The following is a 14,598-nucleotide window of genomic DNA, read 5'->3' as shown; positions in this document are numbered from 1 at the left end:
ATGCTGGACTGGAGCCCTGGGGCTGGGAACCCCCAGTGGGGAGCACAGCATCCACTGCATGGCACTTGGTGGAGGGTGACAGATGTGGGACCACAGGCATGTGAGCTGCACACTGTAACTTCAGTAGGCTTGGGAAGGTTGGGCTGGACAGCTGGTTATTGCCCCAGCCTTAAATCCCACATGAACATCCCAATCCTTTGGTTTAGGGCCTGGGATCACCATGGGGATGTTTGCACTGCTGTTAAGGGAAAGCAACAGCACACAGAGAGATCTGGAGAGAGGTTCGCACCAGCATGAGGTGAGCAGATTGCACAAGTGTCCAGAGAGAGCCTTGTGCCAGTTTTTGGGTGTTTGCTGCAGTGTTGACAGCACAGCCCTGCAGGACACAGGCCACCACGGTCACCTGTGGCCCTTGTTATCCAGCTTCCCAGGGACACCAGCCAGCTGTGTGTCTTGGCAGGGGTGCCAGCCTGCTGCAGGGTGCTACAGGGTAGGCTGGGGCTGGGAGAGCTGTTGTGCCTTGTTCCCTGGGTGAAGAGCTTTGGCGTGCTGGCAGTGAGCACCCCATTCTCAGGGTTATCAGGCCTGTGCTCTGTGCCTCGTTGTTCTTCATCTCCAGCAGACGGAGCAATAACACAGTGATTTAACACTGATAATAACACAGTGATTTAACACCCTCTCGCCATGTGAGGGCTTCCCTGGGCTTTCCTCCACCGGCAGAGCCTGCATCATCACCAATCCGTGACATCCCACCATCAGGCACAAAACCTCCGTCAGCTCCCCCTTCCTGCAGATGTCCATCCTCTTCCCCAAGGTGATGAGTGTGTCTCCCAGGTGACACAGATAATTCTAAGGCTTATCTGGGTTTCAGAGCTTGAAATGCTTGGTGGATTTTCTCTGTGTGTGAGCTGGACACCCCTGCTGTGGTTTGTACGCAATGGTATCCCACTGTGACCGTGGGAGTGAGCTCAAATATCCAAGTCAAGCTTTTAGCAGCAAGCTCTGTGGCCCCACAGACTGAACTGATGCTGTCAGGGCAGCATCCCCCCTCCCATATCCTCTTCTCAAATCCCATTCCCCTCCCAGCTGCAGCATGGGCTCTGCAAGGAAAGTCCCCCACAGGCCAGTGAGTCCCCTTTACTGGCAGCCTGGTTCCCAAAGGCCATGTGCTGCCAGCAATAGCTGCAGCTTTTCCTGGGAGCTCTGTGGATGTGATTAGCTGGAGCATTCCAGCCAAGGGGACCACTCTCCCGGGGAACCTTGGTGTCTCTGTGGGGTTATTTTGCTGCAGACAGCCTGTTCCCAGCATCCAGCTGTCTCCAGTGCTCAGTTCTCATCATCCAGTTCCTCTAGGGGTGGAGAGCACACTCATCCCTGTGGAGGGCTGTCCCTTTCACTGCAGTGTTTGGGGTGGTTCCACAATCAGCCACGCACTCTCCTTACTGTCTGCTTTCCTGGGGAGACATGCAGCACCCTGAGTTTGCTGGGTGCACAAGCTGGCTGCCCTCTGTCACTACTGTGGGACACTTTGGGGACAGGGGGCCAAGCTTGCCTGATGGGACAGTGGCCTGAGTCTGGGGTGGGATTTTAAACAATAGGAAGCTGTGGGTGCCCATAAATGCCCGCAGAGAAGACAGAAGACAGAAGACCTGTAAGCACACCAGACAGAGGCTAGCTGGACACAGCTGTTTAATGAATGTATCTCAGTACAGATAGGGAGTTGCAACCCACGCACCCACGGCCGCCTCCTCGCCATGGCTCTGGCCACATCTCGGACCTGGCATCCGAAATATCCCCATTGGCGCTCTGGCCACATCTCGGACCTGGCATCCAAAATATCCCCATTGGCCTGGCATGCCAGGGTGGTAGAGGAAGATGTCGTGGCACTGGTGCGCCTCCTGGTCTTGCGGTGGGGGAGACCCTGGAGAGGGGAACTGTGCCCTGGCTGGGGGAAGGGGGCTGACTGGGATGATGCCCACAGGGCATCAGGGATGGAGGTGAGGGAATGACCAGCTTGCTGCAAATGCACCCCTGGCCTCTGTACACCCCGGGGCCTCCTGGCTGAGCCAGAGCACATCAGGCAGGAAGAGGCTGAGGGTACTGTGGGAAAGGGATTAGAGGGGCAGGAGCAGCTGCTGGTACTGCCATGGGACCTGGGCATCCCAACCCCTGGCATGTCCAGGACAAGGTTTCCGGGCTTCCTGCTCCTTCATCTGTGGGATGAGTGCATCTATCACTGTGGGCTGCCAACGGGCCCAGTGAATGCCTCATCCCTGCAGCTGACACCTGGGGTGGCTCTGCCTCCTCCTCCCACCACTAGCACTAATGCTCCCAGCGAGGCAAGGCTGCCCACTTGATGCGGTGGGTAGAGAGCGAGACTGAACAGGGTTGGTGTGGGACTGGAATGGCAAAGCAAATGAAGAGCATCCCTTGGAACCAGGGGTACAGGAGGGGATGAGGGACACAGGGGAGTGCTGCTGGCAAGATCAGAGGCATAAGGGAGTCCCCCTACATCTGACCTTGACTTCTTATCCCTCTGATGCTTTCTGTTACCAGTGCTCCTTCCTACACCATTGCTGTTGGCATTAAATAGTTGGTTGCCAGCAGGGAAGGGTTGAGCCATGACAGGAAACTGTCTCTTCCAGCCATGAGCTGTGCATGCAAGAATAGACCTACTGGGCTCCAACCCCTGCTTCAGTAGGGCAGGGATGTGAAAGACCCCAAAGTGAGTCAGCCACATCCCCTGAGGATCCACCACATCGATGAGCTGAGACACTGCTTGCCGCAGACCCGTGGGCGCTGCCTGTGGCACGCAGAGGCTCAGCTGTGCTGCCCCATGATGCTGTGGGAGGCTGGGGACACATGGGTGCTCTGGGTTCTGCTGTCACCCCACAAGTACCCAGGGCAGCCCCTGCTCTGTCTGCAGGTCCCTGGGTGCTGTGGGGACAGGGATCATGGGGGCAGTTCCTGCCCCTTGTGCCCCACGGTGACCCTGGGCACAGGATCCCTGCCTACCGTGGTCCCTGCAGGGTGCAGAGAACAGTGGGGACACGCCCTGCCCCGCCCTACTTCCCCCCACCAATCAGAGACTTGAGAGCTGCTCCTGCTCCCTCAGCCAATCAGAGCCTGGCACCCATCCTCTTCACAGCCAATCCAAGGGGGAGGTGGGGCATAGGGCAGCACGGCCGCTTCCCTGCCAGCCAATCGGCGCCTGGCTGTGCCCGCGGGGGAGGGCAGGGCAGATCACCATGGCGGGCGTGGCACCGCGCCCTCGAGGCGCGGCCGGGTCTAGGCGAGGGGCTGCAGGTGCAGGGCTGCGCTGTTGGGGCGCGCGGCCAGGATGTAGGCAACGTTCTCCCGCAGGAATCCGGGCCAGTCGATGCTCCTGCGGGCAGATGTGGGCTCATTGGACACCCTGGCAACACTGCTCCCCCAGGGTCTCTCCCCAAAATGGGGGTCTCCACCATCCCCCTAACCATCCCTGCCTCACCTGGTCTCCTCCTGCTTTGTGGCTGGCAGGATCTTCTCCGGGCTCTTCCCGTTCCTGCTGCTGGCGGGGCTGCCCTCTGATATGGGCCCTACATGGCTGATGCTGTGGCAGGGAGGAGGATGCTCTTCATCCCCACTCCTTGCACCCCAAATGGTGGTGATGGGGGAAAAGGGTGCACAGGGCTGAGGGGCCATGGTGGGGGAGGTGGCGGGAAGCGGGGGTAACCATTTGTGTGCTGGGCCCCTTTGGTAGGTGTTGGGACTGTGTTGGGAGTCCCAGCTGAGATATCACCCCTACACCAGGGTGGGCATCCCCTCACCTGACATTGCAGGACAGCATCTCCTTTTGGTGCTTGCGGAACCAGGTGTGCCGGGCCTGGCGGCACTCAGCCTCCCCAATGAAGCCATCATTGTCCTGGTCCAGGGCCAGGAAGGCTGTCCGTGCCCGCTCCCGCTCCTTGGGTGTCAGCAGCCGCAGAAGGGCATTCTAGGGAGTCAGAGAAGTGAAGGTGTAGCATGCATCCTGTGGGAACCTTCCTCCTTATATTCCCAAAGCTTAGGGGTCTCTACCCTGAGTGCCATGGCCAGGAGTGCCGGCCATGGGAGTCAGCCCCAGGTGCCACAGCCGGAGGCATCAGCTGTAGGAGCCATCTTTGGGTGCCATGACCATGGGTGCTGTGGCTGTGGGTGTTGGGCCTAGGTGCCACTGCCACAGCTGCTGGCTATGGTAGCCAGCCCTGGGTGCTGTGACCATGTGTGACAGCCATGGGAGCAAGCCCTGGATGCCACAACCGTACCTGTGGCCGTATTTTCTGCAGCAGCTGGATTGACTCGTGGGAGAGGAAGTCCTGCCACTCAATGTGCCCCTTCTTGTCAGGGTCCAGGGCATTGAACTGCAGGGCTGCCTGCTCCTCCTGTGCCTCAGGCATGGTCCGCTCAAACTGCTGCTTGTGCACTTGGTGTTTGTAGTGCAGAAAGTCATCCAGGGTCAGGCAGCTCTCTGCAGGGGACAGATTGGCTGTGCTGTGCCCAGGAAGGAGGGGGGGCCGCCCTCCCCAGCTGCTTCCCGCAGCCATCTGGGACCCGCCGCATGGAGGGTACACACCTGGAATGATCTTGCAGTTCTTCAGGGTCTCCATCAGGCTGTACATCTCTTCCTCTGTCAGCAACAGATTGAGGTTGTCCTAGGGTAGGGGGCAGAGAGGAGCCATGAGGAAAAGACATGGGGTGAGGGAGCACACCTCTGTATGGCAGGGCCTCCCTTGAAGGGAGTGGGTGAGGACACCCAGAGAGATGTGCTGTGTCACCCAAGGATGCTGCAGTGGGATGGCTCCACGCCCCCGAGCTTTGGCCATCCCAGCTCTGCTACAGCACCTCTTGTGCCCACAGTGTCACATTCTGCACCAAGGTCTTGGGGAGCTGGCTGCAGAGGTGGGGAGGTGGAAAAGGGCCACTGCACCCTGTGTCTGGTGACCCCGTCAAGCCAAGGTGGGTGGTGGGAACCAGAGAGCAGCAAGTCCCCCACTGCCCCAGTGGCTGTGAGACAGGACCCTGCTCATGTCCATGTGGGGCACAGTTCCCTGGGGAGCACCCACCACCCTGCAGCAGCCTGGTGTCCCCCAGTGCAGGCACTCACGCAGTAGTAGCAGCTCCAGCCCGTCTCGGTGTGCGCCGTCTCTGTCACCTCCACGGCACTGTCCTTCTGCAGGTATCCCATGCGGCGCAGGCAGCCGTCGTGGTACACCCGGTGGCAGATGCGGCAGGGGAAGAGGCTCTCGGCTGTCCACACCTCGCAGATCTCACACATCTCATCATTCTGGATCTGGGCAGGGATGGGCATATTTTCAGCAGAGCAGTGTAGGCAGGGGCTTGGCTTCTCGAGCTGGGTGGGGCTTTGCAGGTGGGGGTGGATGGTGAGGGGGGAAGCTGGGAATGTGTGGGGCTGGCATGGGGAAGAGGTTGTTGTAATGGACGTGGCTGGTCAAGTTAGAGGAGCATGATGGGGATGAATGGTGGGTGGATGGTCTGGCTGTAGGGGTGGTGGGGCTGTGGAGTCGTAGATTCTCTGCAGCGTGTTACATGTGGGTGGCTGGGCTGTAGGGTTGTACATTGGCTGCTCTTTAGGGTTGTAAGTGTCGATGGATAAGCTGTAAGGTTTTCCACACATTTCCATTTCCACTTCCAAAGAGATACTAACCTGGGTATATTATCTTGGTGCCCTGGGCAATTTAGGCTCAGGGTGTGGTTGGACACTGGAATAGGCTCCCCAGGGCAGTGGTCACAGCACCAAGCCTGGACAATACTCTCAGGCACATGATGTGATTCTTGGGGTATCCTGTGTATGGCCAGGAGTTGGACTTCAAAAATCCTTGTGGGTTCCTTCTGACTCAGGATATTCCATGCCTTTATGGTGCTATATAAGGGTGTAGGTGGGCTGGTGTGTAGACTTGGGTGGGTAAGGTTTTGGGTGTGGATGGGTGGGTTGTGAGATTGAAGGCATGGGTGGATAAGCTGTTGGGTTGTAGCGGGCAGGGATGTAGGGGCTGCAGGTATGGAGGGATAGCTTGAGTTGCAAGCTGAATGACTGTAGGTGGACGAACATGTAGATCAAATTGTCCTCTCTTCCCCAGACCTAGAACTGCCTGTGCCCAGCAGTGACTTCTCCTTTTCAAGACACTCCAGGGTGCCTCTGGGGCACATCTGAACAGTTGCACCCCCCTCCCAGTGTGGCACCTCCACCTGCCCAGCCTGGCTACTGGCACTCTACCCCACTGAGCCACCTCCGAAAGGCTTAGGGAGACTGTCACTCCCTGGCAGACCCTCAGGTGCTTGTGCACCTCCAGCCCTGTCCCCATCCCTCCCACGCTGTCTCTGTGGTTCCATCAGCTCACCTGCTCCCTCTGCTCCAGGCTGATGTCCGGGGGCTCATCATCGTGGAGCTCCCTCTTGGGCCGGATGAAGGCTGGTGGCGTGAACCTGTTGGCCCGGTCGAACTCCTCTGGCTCCACGCCCCGGCCATCCCGCAGCCGCTCCCAGGCTGCCTTGCTGGCACTGCTCTCCTCCGGCTGGGAAGGTCCTGCCAGCGCTTCCTCCTCTCCCTCTTGCACCTCCTGCTCCAGCGTCCCCTGGCGTGCAGTCCCCGCCTCCGCCCGACGCCGTGTCGATGGCTGCTCCCGCAGCCCATCCTTGAAGGCTGACACGGCCAAGCTGACCTTCTGCACCCTCTCCACCGTCTGCCTCCTGGACATCAGCACCCCCATGGCTCTGCGGTGGGAAGGAAGGTGCTATGTCCCTGACCCCCGAGAGGGTGTCCCTGTGGTTTTCCCCCAGCTGCATGAGGAGCAGCTCAGGGCAGGGAGAAATGAGGGCTTTGTGACAAACTGATACTGGGATCATGGTGGTGGCTGTGGGGAGATGGATTCCTGGCCATGGAGGGTCTGAGTGGGTGGGGAGTGGGACAGAAGGCAGGGAGATGGTTTGGGGGTGCCTCCCCACCCTTGCTCTATAGACTCCAGCTTAACAAGAAACACATCCAGGCCTCTTCCATGCCAGATCAGTAAAACCCAGAGGGAGTAGGACCAGCTGTAACCCTTTTCCTTGCGTGCATCTCCTTTCTGCCTTGAAGACAATCTCTGTGGTCAGTCAAGGATGAAAGATATCCTCCCTGCAGCTCTGCCCAGGACTAGGTCGTGGCAGGTCTGATGCTGACCCCTCACCTTCCTTAAATTCCTCTTCACTCAGCTGCCTCTTCTTGCACTCACTTGCATGTTTGTGAGTGTGCTGCTGCTGTGATCACTGGGCATCCTGCATCCTGCCAGGAGCCCTGTGGGGAGGCTGGGCCAACTGTAGGAGGACTGTGAGGGTGCAAGAGGGAAGGGAAGCAATGTATGGGACAGGGGCACACGGGTCCCAAGAAGGTTTGGCTTCAGTGCCAAGAGATCACCTTAGGATACAGTGGGGCGGCCAACAGCAGCAGCAATAACAAGTTGGACACTGTCTCACTGGTTGTGAGCTGAAGCTGGGGAGAAGCAGAATTTGGGCTCCAGCATTGTGGGGCACAGCATCACTTCACATAGGTCCAAGGGCTTCCCTCATGCCATGCTGGGGTTACACTATGGAAGATACTGCCCTTGGCAGTGGTGGAATCACCATCTCTGGAAGTGTTTAAAAACCGTGTAGACATGGCACTTGGGATGTGGTTTAGAGGTGGCTTTGGCAGTGCTGGGTTAATGGTTGGAGTCGATGATCTTAGAGGTCTTTTCCAGCCTTAATTATTCTCTAATTCTATGCTGCAGCAAAGAGGCACTTCCAGCTGGTGCCCAGGGACCGGGAGGCAAAGCAGGGAGATTGGAGCAGCAATCTCCCGCCCCGCCAGCCTCGGCAGGGAAGTCCCCAGGTAGCGGGATAATTAGCAGCACGCGTGCACACCGCCGGGATCTCACTGCCTGCGGGAGGACTCGACACCGCGGGCACTGCTGTGGCAGGGAGCCTGGTCAGGGTAATTACAGGTACCCCGCAGCAGCAGGGCCGAGCGGAGCGGAGCAGAGCATGCTGGCAGGCGGCAAACACCACTGTGTGCACACGCATGTGATTTCCCAGCCTCTCCCCACCACCGCGGGACCATCTGCCTGCAGATTCCCACGCGCTGAGCCGGGGATGCAACACGTGTGGGCCCCGTCCTGCGCGTGGGGGTCCCAGCAGCGGGCGCCTGTGTGGGCTGGGGTATCTGCACCTGTTGGCCGCAGTGCCTGGCTCAGAGCTGGTGCCCGGCCTTCTTCAGCTCCCGGGGCTTTGCAAAGGTGGGAGCGGGGCAGAGCTGGAGGCACGTGTCCAAGCCACAGCAGCAGCATCTCTGCGGCTGTGTCTGCCAGTGGGAAGGAAAACACCTGGGTGTTTCTACCTCCTCGCCGTGCCACCACCCTCTGCCTGGCTGGCTCAGGATCACGTCTGCCGTGGTCAGGATCAGCTCTGCTGCTGGGCAGCATTGCAGCTCTGCCTGCGAGCGAGAGAGTCGGAGAAGTCACAGGGAAATCCCCCCAAGATCTGCCTTTGTAGGTCCCTGCACTACCGAGTGTTGACCAGATCCAGGCCTACTCCTGGCCAAGGTTTGGGTAGAAGTGGGGAGGAGAGGGTCCAGAGGGGCTAGGCTCACAGAGAAGAGTGAAAAGAGGTGTGTGGCCCACAGCATGCCAGTCTCCCTGGTACCCACACTGGTGTTCCTCATCCCAGCATGCTGGCAGCTTCTCCCCATGATGCTGCTGAGCTCTGGGTGCCCCAGCCCCAGCCACCCTGCAGTGCAGTGGGGCAGCCTGGGCAACAGAAGGGTGGCTGGTGTGTGGACTTGCTGTATTCCCCCCCAAATCTGGTTCTCCTCTGTGTTCATAGTCACCCACCTGCACTGCACTGCTGCTGCAAGATCCCAGCCGACCTCCCTGCTTCCTGTCCTCTTCCAAGCCTACCCCAAGTGCCTTCTGCCACTGTCTACTGTGTGCCTGGAGCCTGGACAATTTCACTTCTGTCATGACTTGTGTCTATTCTCAGCTCTGCTGGTCCCCCTGCCCTTGCTAGTACTGCACAGCTGGACCCTGCCTGCACATCCAGGGCTGAATGGCTTCACCCTGAACTCAGTCTCCAGACTCCATTGCCTTTCCACAGGCCCAATTGCTCTCCAGATACCCCAAACTTGCTCTGCACTGTCCTGACCCCTTTTTGCCTGTGCCCCATGCCCTGCCTGACCTGGCTTTGCAGGGTGGGACTTCACCCTCACATAGAACCTGGGATGATCTGGGGGCCTGCTAGACTTCAGGAGTCCCCCTTCTCCTGGGGAAGGGAGGACCAGGGGCAGTATTGCCCCATAGCAGCCCAGAAACCTGAGCAGCCCCTGCTTCCCCACATGTCCTTGGGGGAAGGTGTCTCCAGTGCTATTTGTGTCCACCCCCTGAGGCAAACAGAACCACCACCTGTCTCATCGTGACCTGAGAGGTGCGGGGGCCTCGACCTTGCTGCCAGGCTGCACCGTGGGGCTATTTTTAGGTCGCCCCCACAGAGGAGCTAAATCTGGGCACAGGCAGGAGCTGCCTGCAAACACCCGGCTCCACGAGCCCTGCCAGCACCGGGGGCTGTCACAGTGGGTGGTGGGAAACTTCCCAACCCCTTTCCTTCCCTTGCCCCCAGCCCCCTGCACCCCTGCTCTGATCCTTGGGCAACACCCATTCCCCTCACTCTTCTCTTTTGGATTTGCTCCTTACGGCTCCATTCCTGCAGCAAAACACTGAGCCAGAAAGCACTTCATCCTCTTAGTACGCATGGACACATCTTTCCCAGCTTCATGCTCCTCTCTACTTGGGGAAACTGAGGCATGGAAGCAAGGCTGGTGCAGCTGGAGTGAGAATTAAGCCTGTGTTAGATGTGAATGGGGAGAGAGCTGGTGGCTAGCACGGAGGCACCCCGGGAGAAGGAAACAGGGCAGAGCATCCAGATGCAAACAGAGCCAGCGGTCCCTGCATGGCTGCAAAGCCTCTCTCCCATGGCAGAGCACACGTGGCTTGTGCTGGGGTTCCGGGGTGCCAGGTTAGTGTGGGTGGCAGCGGGTGACACACAGGTGGGCGCAGCCGGGGCGGTGTGGTGGCTGGGAGCGCAGGACGGATGCGTCGGGAGCGGCACAGGGAGGGTGCGTTTGTTAGGGCTGGATGTGTTACAGGGTGGATGAGGCGCGAGGGGTGGATGGATGTGTTTCGGGGTGAATGTGCCACGGCGTGGCTGGCAGTGCGGGGCGGCTGTCACGGCCCAGGGAGGGTGTTGCAGAGGCTGTGGGCATGGGGTGGGTGGTGGCTTTGGGTGCAGGGATGTTGCAGCAGCTGTGGGAGTGGGGTGGTGTCTGTGGCAGCTGGGGCTGTGGGATGGGTGCTTCTCGGGGGCTGTGGGTGCAGGGTGAGCTGTTGTGGTGTGCAGTGGTGGCCTGGGGAGATGGGGGTGTGGAGCCCCATCTGTAGGGTCTGTAGGACTGACTGTTACCTGCCCCACAGTGGTCCTCGGTGAAAGGCCCTCCCAGCAAATGAAGGGTCAGTGGGTGCTTGGGCTGGTGCACCCTTGAGCAGGCACCCACTCTCAGGGGGATGCATCAGGGGTGTGCAGGGACCAGAACCCCCTCGTGTGCCAGGAGCTGGCTCCCCGATCGAGGGGGAAGGATGTGCCTGGTCCCCACAGGCTGCCAGGGGGCCCAGCCTCCTCCCTGCCCTCACCAGGCTGCTGGGTCTTTTGCCCTGCAGTGCTGTGCCTTACTTAGAGCAGCATTAGGGAACCTGGGGGCAGAGGGGTGGGGTACCAACAGGGAGGAGCCCATGGCAGCCCGGTCCCAGGTCTCGGTCTGAAGGGCATGAAGCAGGGCTGGGAGGAGCTGCCATGGCTCTGCCATGGCTCTTGCACATCTCTGCCAGTTGCTGCCTGCCTGGAGTGAGGGGGCCAGGCTGTGAAGGCAGCAGGCTCTGCTTAGGGGACATTGCATTCCACCTCCTTGAGCTGGCTGCAGATGGCCACGAGGGTCTGGCAGCATCCTCTTGTCCCCTCTCCCAGGCAGACAGCACATGCCAGAACTGTGGCACTGCTGGGACTGCTGCTGTGAGATGATCTATTTGCCATGGGGCAGAGAGGTCCGTGGCTGATGGTCCCTCCCACCCTCTGCAGGGCTGTGGGAGTCCAGTGGGGATGTCGGGTGGGGGCGGGTGCTGTGTCCCAGTCCTGGGGACACCAAGCCAGTGGCTGTTCTCCCTGCCGGATCAGGTTGCCCATCCTGCTGTGCTATGACAGATTTCATAGGTGTGTCGCACTCTTTCATCTCCCAGAGGGGGATGAAAATGCCGTGACAGCAGAGTCCCTTCCTCTGCAGCAGACACAGCTCCTGCTCAGCTCTGCACTTCTCCTTCTGTTCTCCCTCCCCAGCCCCTCTCCCCAGTACCCACATAAGGACCCCGATGCCTGGGCAGGACCCTCTCACCCCACTCTCATCCCCACTCCCAGGCATCCCATCCCAGGAGCTCTAGTCCCTGGCACCAGGATCCCGGGGGAGCCCACTGAAGGGCGACACAATGTGTGGACAGCCCATGCTACGCACCCAGCAAAGCGCCTGTAATGCAAAAAAACCCACTTACCAGGATCAGGGTCGCTCTGGGAACACGAGCCCTAGACAGCAGTCCACACGATGCCCATCGCCGCTGCTTCTGGCCACGAGCCCCTCTCCTCCCGCGGGTGCTCACTGCATGCCGTGCCCCGCGTGCAAATCCCTGCCAGGGGATGGAGAGGCGAGGGTGGTACCCGGGAAGCCAGAGCCCTGCACTTGCTGCCGGAGGATGCAGGAGGCAGCGAGATGCTGGGAGCGGATGCCTGTGTCTAGCGCGCACACACACACACACACACACACACACACACACACACACGCACTCTCAGAGGAAGCAGGGAGCTTGTGACTGGGGCTGAGCAGATGCAGCCTGGTTTGCTGTCCCTGTACCAATTGCTGCCCGAGCCGTGTTAAAAAGCTCTCCGAGAAACGAAGATTTTTTTTAACCGGGCTGACGTGTGCTGGAAGATACCAATAAAAGCTTTCCCTGCATCTCCTTTGGCCCCCTGGGTTGAACCGCCTTTCTCAGAAAAAACCTCAAGGATTACAGAGGTGGGACTGCATCCAAGGATGAGCAAAGGTCTCATCTGCCCCCGCTGCGGGATCTTCCCCAGACCGGTGCCTCAGTCACAGGCTACCTGCACCTGCTTTAACCCAATGTCTGCTGGTCAGTGTTGCAGGCAGGCTGTCCTTCCCACACTATGGTGCAGCAGGGGCATGGTGGCTGCTGGCTACGTGCAGCCCTGTGTGCCCATTTCAATGCAAAACCTGGGGTTTTTGTTCTTCTAATACCCAGGACTTGTTATACCCCCTGGGGGGACACCACAGGGCTGCAGCAGGGCTGGGGGCTCACAGGGGGTTGGGAGGAGGTGATGGGGTAGGAGAGAGGAGGCTGGTGGGGAGAAAAAGGCACAGCTCTAATGCAGCACGTCTGAAGGCAGAGTATTTGGCCCACATGCATCCCCAGCTGTCCCCCATCAGCTTGGTGGAGATGGTCACTCAGCCCCCTCACACCTTACTGGAGGGAGTGCCACTGGTAAGAGGCTGCACTTTCCCCTTCAGGAATAGACAGGTCTACATGGGGATGATTTAGGGTGAAACAGACTCTGAGCCCTCCGAGGAGCAGCTTCCATCCAGGCCTGGGATACGTGCTGAAGGTGAGAGCAGAGGGGCCTGGGCAGTGGGGATGCTGCAGAGCTGCCCTGCTCCTTGGCCAGGCTGGACACAGCACGTGCTGTTGACTAGGACATGAGGAAGCTCTGCTCAGCCCCACTGCACTGTTCCTGTTCCCAGGATACTGCCTGGGGGGAGCCCCTCATCCCAGCCCGACATCCTAGCCCTGCCAGCCCCTGTGCCCTCCACTGGGCAGGTTCTAGCAGGCTCCAGGTCTGCCAGCCCCACAGAACAGTGGATGTGTGGACAGCAGTGAGCAGCAGTAGAGAGGGAGAGATGTCACCTTTCCCGTACAGAGAGCATGGGGAGCATGGAGTGGAAGATCTGGGATTAACAACCATTTGATGACTGAAGCTTCCTAGCTTCTGGAAGATGGGAAGCACCATCCCTGAGGTCTTCTACGTCCCCAAAAAAAACCCCAAAACAAAACAACCTGTGGTGGATGCATTATCCAACAACCCTGGAGTGCCCTGCGTGCCCAGGAGCAGATCACTGGGACAGGGCAGCCCTGAGGGGACCAGGTTGCACATGCTGGTGCCAGAATGGTTCTTGACCCTTGGCTGCTATTCCACACCCTGTGCCAGCCCTCTGTAGTCTTAAGGGCACTGACAATGACCCCACAATACCCATATCTTCATTGTAGACCCTTTCTATGTCTCACGTGAGAGTAAGCTGAGACCATCTGCAGCTCATGTCACCTGCAAACAGATCCAGAGGCTGGGAAAAGCAGCATCTGGGTGCTGTGCTGCGATCTGAGCCAGTCCATGGCTCTCTCCCATGGCTGGGGATGCACAGAGCTAGGCTGGAGACAGGATTTATCTGTTTTCTGCTTGTGGCTGTCAGGTCCTGTCTTGTTTCACTCCATAAGCTGCAGGAGCCTTAATGCAGCCTCTGGGTGCCCTGCCCTGGCCAAAGTGCCTCTCTGTGCTTCATCCCTCCTCAGGAATGCTTTCCTTTAGGGTGAATCACATTTTGCATTATTTGGTCTGGGGAGCATGGTGGAAAGGTGTTGGGATGGCCGTGGGGTGGAGAAAGTGTATGCCAAGGAAGGCATCCACTGTAAGGGAGGCCAGCGGGAAACGAATTCACAGACGAACCTTGGCCCCAGAGGACTGGAGAGGAGCGTGCGGGCAGGCTCTAAAAGCTTTTAGTGCCTCTGTGGGGAGGGCAGTCCCGGGGCCGAGTGCAGTGCTTCCTGGAAAATCAGAGGCAAGGAGGAGCTCCAGCCCCGCTCCTGCTCCAGCTGCCAAAGACCTTGGGGATCCTCTGCAGGCAGGTGCGCTGTCCCCCAGAATGAGAGCTACAGCCAGATCCGCTTCTGCAAGGACATCCTGTGCCAGATTAAGGATCGTCTCGCACCCTCTGGGGAGGAGGAGGACACAGTCCCCTGTCCTCTCCGAAAAGCCACGGCGTGGTTGGCTGCTCACTGGAGCGGCACCACCGGCAACAGGCTGGGGAAGCTCCTGACAGGAGCCGGCAGCGCCGGTCTGCTGGAGGAGGGCTGCAGGGGCGGAGGTGAGAGCTGAGCTGCAGCGGGAATGTGCATTTTCGTCAGCTCCTCTCCCCGCTCCGAAATCTCGCATGACGCCCGCGTGTAGGTCACTGGCTGCTGCGGCGTGTGGGCTCGCTCGCCATCTGCGGCTGCTGCTGCCGGCAGCGCCGCCCGCCCGCTGCCCCCGGGCCCGCAGCCGCCGCCACCCCCGGGGGGACACGGCCCGGGGGTCTGCCTGCCCTGGGGACGGAGGGAAGGAGGGAGAGGGTCCCGAAGTTTTGGCAGGAACGGCGGCCTCGGCGCGCCTGCGCCAGCCGGCGCTGCTGCCAGT

At 59.6% G+C, this 14,598-nt stretch overlaps 1 protein-coding gene across 1 annotated transcript; it reads right to left on the bottom strand.

The window, feature by feature from the left end:
- Positions 1–3,288: 3,288 nt before the first annotated feature.
- PHF24 (PHD finger protein 24) lies at positions 3,289–11,762 on the bottom strand. The gene is made up of 8 exons (XM_041468700.1): positions 11,637–11,762; positions 6,381–6,753; positions 5,126–5,311; positions 4,595–4,673; positions 4,287–4,489; positions 3,810–3,976; positions 3,491–3,592; positions 3,289–3,385 (listed from the first exon to the last, which is right to left on the bottom strand). The coding sequence occupies exons 2-8, from the start codon at positions 6,747–6,749 to the stop codon at positions 3,289–3,291; spliced, it is 1,203 nt and encodes a 400-aa protein (XP_041324634.1). The 5' UTR covers positions 6,750–6,753; positions 11,637–11,762.
- Between the last annotated feature and the right edge of the window lie 2,836 nt (positions 11,763–14,598).

This window comes from Pyrgilauda ruficollis, unplaced genomic scaffold (genome assembly GCF_017590135.1).
Source record: "Pyrgilauda ruficollis isolate IOZ18807 unplaced genomic scaffold, ASM1759013v1 scaffold228, whole genome shotgun sequence".
NCBI lineage: Eukaryota > Metazoa > Chordata > Aves > Passeriformes > Passeridae > Pyrgilauda > Pyrgilauda ruficollis.
Note: the sequence above shows the minus strand (reverse complement) of the source record. Positions and strands in the feature narration are given on the sequence as shown.